General features: G+C 43.9%; 1 protein-coding gene across 1 annotated transcript in view; it reads right to left on the bottom strand.

The window, feature by feature from the left end:
- Positions 1 to 6,109: 6,109 nt before the first annotated feature.
- The window catches only part of LOC106572902 (E3 ubiquitin-protein ligase UBR4), a 159,279-nt gene continuing 157,454 nt past the window's right edge, over positions 6,110 to 7,934 (bottom strand). The window contains 3 exon segments of the mRNA XM_082962270.1: positions 6,110 to 7,122; positions 7,323 to 7,485; positions 7,659 to 7,749. Coding sequence (XP_082818396.1) covers positions 7,058 to 7,122; positions 7,323 to 7,485; positions 7,659 to 7,749 — 319 coding nt within the window. The 3' untranslated portion in view covers positions 6,110 to 7,057.

A 7,934-nucleotide genomic window follows, 5' to 3' on the forward strand; every position in this document is an offset into this window, starting at 1 on the left:
GTGCATAAAAATTTAATTAGACTGTCATTTACATGTGCTTAAATCAGGTTGGAATTCCCCCTTAAGAGAAATCCCATGCAGCTTTGTTTACAAACTCCAACACTGGAATGTGAGATTTTATCTCATTTCCACCTTCCAACTGTGCCAAAACATCAGCTATGTGGGTGTCAATTGTCGCAGGTTAACACTTTTGATCAGATTGAATCTGGGCCTTTATTCAATCTGTATCCAGAAGCATAACAGGTTCTATAATAGAAATGTGAATGTCATTTCAGATTGAGCAGACATATGTAGCGTTCAACGTAAACGAAGTATCAGCTAACCTGAATGTAGTCTCTGCAAATGTGGGAACATTGCCTTTTTAAATTTCATATCACACTGTAACCGAGTGGTGTAGCGGTCTAAGGCGATGCATCGCAGTGCTAGAGGCGTCACTACAGACCCTGGTTCGATCCTGGGCTGTATCACAACCGGTCGTGATCAGGAGTCCCATAGGGCGGCGCAGAATGTGGACATGTTGGCGGACACATTAAAATGGAAGTGTAGACACATTATGTTTTGGGAATTCCATTATCAGAACTCCACGATCAGAATACATAAACTACATTTACGGTCAAGTATAGACACGGCCAGAGTCATTTCCAGGCTTCACAGCACAGCTTCTCATTAAGCGCAGCTGTCCCTGAGTGCTCCGAGTGCAATATTACAGCCCAGCTTCAGTAGCACTCTTTATTAAAATCTCCTCTGCCTTTTCCTCTCGTCTCAAACTGGCCTCTGCTTGGCCTCACTCACACATCCATTTCCAGAGGTTTTCTCTCTCCAATGACTGTGGTCTCTACTCTTCAGTCGCGGTACATTTAGCTTGTAAACAGCTCTAACCAAATGTTATTGGTCACATACAGATATTTAGCAGATGTTATTGCGGGTGTAGTGAAACTCTTGTGTTCTTAGCTACAACAGTGTAGTAGTATCTAACAATTCACAACAATACACACAAATCTAAAAGTAAAACAATGGAATTGAGAAATATATAAATATTAGATTGAGCAATGTTGGAGTGGCTTTGACTAAAATACAGTAGAATAGAATACAGTATATACATATGAGATGAGTAAAGCAGTATGTAAACATTATTTAATCATTATTAAAGTGACTAGTGTTCCATTGTTAAAGTGACCAGTGATTCCATGTCTATGTATATAGGGCAGCAGCCTCTAAGGTGCAGGGTTGAGTAATCGGGTAGTAGCCTGCTAGTGATGGCTATTTAACAGTCTGGTGGCCTTGAGATAGAAGCTGTTTTTCAGTCTCTCGGTCTCAGCTTTGATGTATCTGTAATGACCTCGCCTTCTGGATGATAGCGGGGTGAACAGGCAGTGGCTCGGGTGGTTGATGTCCTTGATGATCTTTTTGGCCTTCCTGTGACATCGGGTGGTGTAGGTGTCCTAGAGGGCAGGTAGTTTGACCCCGGTAATGCGTTGGGCAGACCTCACTTCCCTCTGGAGAGCCCTGCGGTTGCAGGTGGTGCAGTTGCCATACCAGGTGGTGATACAGCCTGACAGGATGCTCTCAATTGTGCATCTGAAAGTTTGTGAGAGTTTTAGGGGCCAAGCCAAATTTCTTCAGCCTCTTACAGTTGAAGAGGCGCTATTGCTCCTTCTTCAACACACGGTCGGTGTGGGTGGACCGTTTCAGATCGTCATGTTTACGCCGAGGAACTTGAAGCTTTCCACCTTCTCCACTGCAGTGCCATCAATGTGGATAGGGGTGTGGTCCCTCTGCTGTTTCCTGAAGTCCACAATCAGGTCCTACGATGAGGGAGAGGTTGTTTTCCAGGCACCACACTCCCAGGGCCCTCACCTCCTCCCTGTAGGCTGTCTCGTCATTGTTGGTAATCAGGCCTACTACTGTTGTGTCGTCTGCAAACTTGATGATTGAGTTGGAGGCGTGCATGGCCACGCAGTCATGGGTGAACAGGGAGTACAGGAGGGGACGGAGCACGCACCCTTGTGGGGCCCCTGTGTTGAGGATCAGCGAAATGGAGATGTTTCCTACCTTCACCACCTGGGGGCGGCCCGTCAGGAAGTCCAGGACCCAGTTACACAGGGCGGGGTTCAGACCCAGGGCCCCGAGCTTAATGATGAGCTTGGAGGGTGCTATGATGTTGAATGCAGAGCTATAGTCAATGAACAGCATTCTTACATAGGTATTCCTCTTGTGCAGATGGGATAGGGTAGTGTGCAGTGCGATGGCGATTGCATTGTCTGTGGATCTATTGGGGTGGTAAGTAAATTGAAGTGGGTCTAGGGTGTCAGGTAAGGTAGTGGTGATATGATCCTTAACTAGCCTCTCAATGATGACAAGTGAGTGCTACGAGGCTGTTGTCATTTAGTTCAGTTACCTTCGCTTTCTTGGGTACAGGAACAATAGTGGACATCTTGAAGCAAGTGGGGACAGCAGACTGGGATAGGGAGAGATTGAATACGTCCATAAACACTCCAGCCAGGTGGTCTGCGCATGCTCTGAGGACGCGGCTAGGGATGTCTTACTCACGTCGGCCAAGGAGAAGGAGAGCCCACAGTCCTTGGTAGCAGACCATATCAGTGGCACTGTGTTATCCTCAAAGCGGGCGAAGAAGGTGTTTAGCTTGTCCGGAAGCAAGACGTCGGTGTCCATGACGTGGCTGGTTTTCCCTTCGTAGTTTGTGATTGTCTGTAGACCCTTCTACGTATGTCTCATGTCTGAGCCGTTGAATCGCGACTCTACTTTGTCTCTATACTGACGTTTTGCCTGTTTGATTGCCTTACGAAGGGAATAACTACAACGATTGTATTCTGCCATATTCCCAGTCACTTTGCCATGGTTAAATGCGGTGGTTCGCGCTTTCATTTTAGCGTGAATGCTGCCATCTATCCACGGTTTCTGGTTTGGGTAGGTTTTAATAGTCACAGTGGGTACAACATCTCCTATACACTTCCTGATAAACTCAGTCACCGTATCAGTGTATTCGTTAATGTTATTCTCAGATGCTACCCGGAACATATCCCAGTCCACGTGGTCAGACCAGTGTTGAGTAGACCTTAGTACAGGTAGTTCCTGTTTGAGTTTTTTTGTTTCTGTCTATAGGAACGGAGGTGCAAAATGGAGTCGTGATCAGATTTACTGAAGGGCGGGTGTGGGAGGGCCTTGTAGCCATTTTGAAAAGTTGAGTAGCAGTGGTCCAATGTTTTACCAGAACCAGTACTAGTCAATTTGTTGGTTGAACTTCGGTAGCATTTTCCTCCAATTTGCTTTGTTAAAATCCCCAGCAACAATAAATGTGGCCTCAGGATATGTGGTTTTCAGTTTGCATAAAGTCCAGTGTAGTTCTTTTGAGGGCCGTCGTTGTATCCACAGCCACAGCTAAGGGACTATAACTACCACTGTGCTGCATAGACATGGGTTCCTTCCTCCTAGCCAACATCATTGCCTACTGACTGACAGACTGCGCTAAGAGCTGTGAATGTAAAACCTGGGAATTACTTGAATAATGCATGTGTTGAATAGTGCTGTGTCTGTGATTATTTTGTATCTCTCTCTCTACAGCTCCACCTGGGGGTCATTTCTCAGTACTGCCTGATGTTTTCCACACCTGCCTCTCTGAGTCTCCCCCGGTGGTTCCTGATCTGTCTTTAGCAGCTGTTGAGGAAAGGGAGAGAGGAGGACTTGCAGTACATGCTCTGGTTAGAACAGAGAGAAGCTGAACACCACGCAAAGCTACAACGACAACTGAAGGAGGTCTGCCACTGGGTTTGAAACTGGCTAACCATATGGACATTTAATATACTATTCCCTTCCATCAACAGTGCAATCTTGTAGTTTTTAATTTGCTGCTACTATCAGACTCTTATTTACTATTTAGAGAGTTTCCCCCAATCCCTCCTTCCCTAAAACACGTGTAAATATTGCACTATAAATTCTGCCTTCCTGTATTATTCTATTCTACTGAGATATTTACTTGATCTTTCATTATTTCTAATTGTTGTTGCAGTGTCGAGAAGCAACCTACAAGAAAGCATTTATTTAAATGGGACTGTGTATCCTGTACATACTACCAATAAAACTTGCTGAAATAAGGCAGCCTCTTGTTTAGTCCCACTTGACATACTGGCCCTAGAATTGACTGTGTGGTAATAGTATAGATACCGCTGGTAGCGTTGATATGGTAGGTATAAAATATTGCTACATAGACAGGCCTGCCCTACCGAGACAAAATCTATTATTATATTTACACTTATTAGAAGTTCGTACCATTTTAAAGATTTGTCCAGAAACTTTAGTGTACATCACCCTACTCAGCATGTGTCGTTCCAGTGTACTAGCTGCATTTTGGTCAGAAGTACACTATATATACAAAAAAGTATGTGGACACCCCTTCAAATTCGTTGATTCGGCTATTTCAGCCACACCCGTTGCTGACAGGTGTATTAAATCGAGCACACGGCCATACAATCTCCATAGACAAACATTGGCTGAAGAATGGCCTTACTGAAGAGCTCAGTGACTTTCAACTTGGCACCGTCATAGGACGCCGCCGGGAGCGTCATGAAATGCGTTTCCATGGCTGAGTAGCCGCACACAAGCGGCTAGTCTATAATCAACATGCGCAATGCCAAGCTCGTCGCCATTGGACTCTGGAGCAGTGGAAACGCGTTCTCTGGAGTGATGAATCACACTTCACCATCTGGCAGTGCGACAGACAAATCTGGGTTTTTGGCGGATGCCAGGAGAACGCTACCTGTCCCCAACACAGTATGTCACTTTTTGGGTGACCAAACAAAATTCACATAGAAATGATTGTTATAGATCTGTAATTCCGATTGAAATCACGTCTAAGAAGCGGTAGATATGTGCACCACTTCTATGCTTCCCCCGTTCTTAAGTTTAATTTCTGCGTCTTTTACTTTTGTACACCAGCTGAAAATACAATATTTGTGGTTCTGATTCTCTACACAGTATACTCGCATGTCTTGTCAGAAGCTGAAATTAGGCGAACTATTCGAATTTTAGCAACCAGGAAATGCATAGTGCATTTTTAAACTAGCCAACGTCGCCATGTGATCGGGGATTTCTATTGGGGAAGCAGTGTTAGCCTATCTACACATTGTACTGTCCTGTCTTTGGTGGTACCACCCAGCACATCTAGAAGGGAGTGTTGTGGTGCTTTCATGGGAACTCAGGAAGAAAAAAAAACGAGGTCAAATCATGACGTCGGTGATCTTCATTACGGAAAGTCTGAGCTCTAGAAAGAGGCCCGACTTGGACGACCGTTCGAAATGATTATTTTCCGAGTTCCAAGTTGTCTTGAACGCAGCATTATGTCATACCGACCTTTCCCCTAAGATGACTTAAGGCCTCTACATCACCGCTAAGGACAAGAGCTAGATTTACTACTATAATAAAATAACGTCCGCAACAAATTGTCAAAATGAAGACCAGAAGTGACGTTTGATCACTATAACTAAGCATGAAAAATAGTTAATCCAAGTGGCTCTTTAAATTTCAATCACGCGTAAAGTTGTACTTCCACGATACTGATTGAATAGAGACCTAATTTGAAAAGTCCTACAAAAGTCCATATAGGATTAAGAAAGTGTGTTTAATGACAACAAAAATCCGTGCTAAATATTATATCATCATCATCATCAAAACGTGCTCGACTCCACCTTGTATAAATTGAAATCGTTCTGTCCCTGAACAAGGCAGTAAACCCAATAAACATATTATAATAAACCAGCCGTGACACAGAGCGATGGATGTGGAATTACTATCACGACTTTATTAAATCATTGCTAAACCCCCCCCCCCCCCCAAAAAAGCAGACATTCAGCAACAGTTGACATTGTAGCAGCGGTAATAGAATAGACCGAGAGAATAACACTAAATTGGGGTATTTTTAAAATGTTTAAACTCCACACCATCAGCTCTGAGGACGCCGTTTCACGTGTTGCGATGGACGCGGGCGTCTGTATATTAAAGAGATGTAATTAAATCATCCAAGGTTTTGATCAGCGGCACCTTGCTTTACCAGAAACAACAAATACATAACACCATAGAGAGAGAGAGAAGTGTGTCGAATCCAAAGGAAAGGATGCAGGGCCCATTTTATTGTTAGTACTATTCATTTGGGACAATGCCGTAAAATTGTAACGTTTCATTGGAGCATGAATAACCAATCAGGATTATTAGAACTTGAGTTACCAGGGAGAGAGGGAAGGCTCAACAGATAAGATTTTATTGTGTTGTTCTTTTCTCATTTCATCTGATTCTGTCACAGAGAAGAGAAACCAACCCTAAATGAGTATATTTCCCTTCCACTTAGCCTGGTCCGTATCTACTGTCAGCACAGAGAGCGATCTGGCACCCAGGGTAGTCAGGAGAATAGGATCTGACAACAGGGTTAGTTATTTTAATTCAACATCCTACTGTGAAGCCTCCTTCCTGCCTCCCTTTTGAAAAAGACCAATAAATTGTCATGACAAACAAAAAAAAAAAGAGCTCATCTTAAACTTCTTAAAACAAAAACACAGGTCACTCTTAATACGCTGCGATCGAATCTCAAAACAATGGGGTTTTTTTTACGTTTTTTTTTTTTTAAGTTACTTGAAGATTGCAACCCAGACATTTATGTGGGTAATATTTGAGAGAAGCATGGGGTTTGTTTACCGTGTGTATTAAATGTTACAGCAACATGGTCATAAATGCACCAACTGACTCAGCACATATAAGATCTGCTTTAAAAGAGTTACAGTTGGAAGATGATGCAGAGGGACAAAACCCTGGTGGAGACGAGGAAACTGGTGTGTGTGTCTCTGTTACGGTATGTGTGTGTGTGTGTGTGCGTGTGTGTGTGTGTGTGTGTGTGTGTGTGTGAGGGAGTGACAGAAAGCTAGGGAGAAGTTGGAGAGCGAGGGTTTTCCGGCTGAGAGTTGTCCCATGGAGGTGTTGTTAGCAGGACCAATGTGTGGGCCCTCGTCCCATCGTGGGGCTCTTCTCGGGGGCAGGGTGGTACTGAACACCATCAGGGAACAGAGTTCAACAGGTCTTGGAGGAAGAGGTCTGGGTCCGGAATGTCAGAGAGAAGTCCTGGAAATCAAAACATTTAAACAGAGTCAGTCTGAATCTAACACACAATCATGAACAATCAGTTTCTTGTTGAGGGTATAACTGTTCACATTTAATGAACAAACCCTGCAAGAGCAGAAAACATGAACCAAAAAAAGACAGCATTTGATTCTATAGTATGCCACTATCTCAGTGTACTGCACATGTCTGGTAACACTGACCTACGACATCCAGGAACTCAGAGAAGGATTCAGCGGGCATGAGTTCTTCCTGGTAGGCCTTGAGCACGCGCTCCGAGGCCTCGTAGATGGGCATGTCATTGTGCCGCACGTACTCTGCCAGCGAGAAGGACCAGCCTCCCTCCGTGTTGCTGGTGGGTACTTTCTATAGCCGGAGGAGGGAGAGGGAGGGAGGTCTGAGTGAACTAAAATCACATCCATGTCATACGTGCAAAACACTTGACACAATTGGTTGTGTTAAAACATTTATTTTTACTCACACGTTGAATGATGACTAAGTAAAAAAAGAGTTTTGTTGGCAGGATAAGTCTCTCCTACCCTGAACATGTCATAGATGAGTTCAACAAGGCCCCAGAAGAGGAGAGGAGAGCGGTACACTGCATATTCCTTGGACTGTTTATCTGGGAGTCTGGAGAAATGAGGAAGATTAGAAATCATTCACAGACACAGATATACTGCAGCTAAACCCTGAAGAGAACTATATTTGATCAACACAGTATAAAAACTCACAACTGACTAGATTTAACTGATAAAAAAAAATAGGTTGTGGGTTTAATTCTCGCAATGGATCACAAACCCATTCTAAAACGAATG

Source organism: Salmo salar, chromosome 15 (genome assembly GCF_965601325.2).
Source record: "Salmo salar chromosome 15, fSalSal1, whole genome shotgun sequence".
Taxonomy (NCBI): Eukaryota; Metazoa; Chordata; class Actinopteri; order Salmoniformes; family Salmonidae; genus Salmo; species Salmo salar.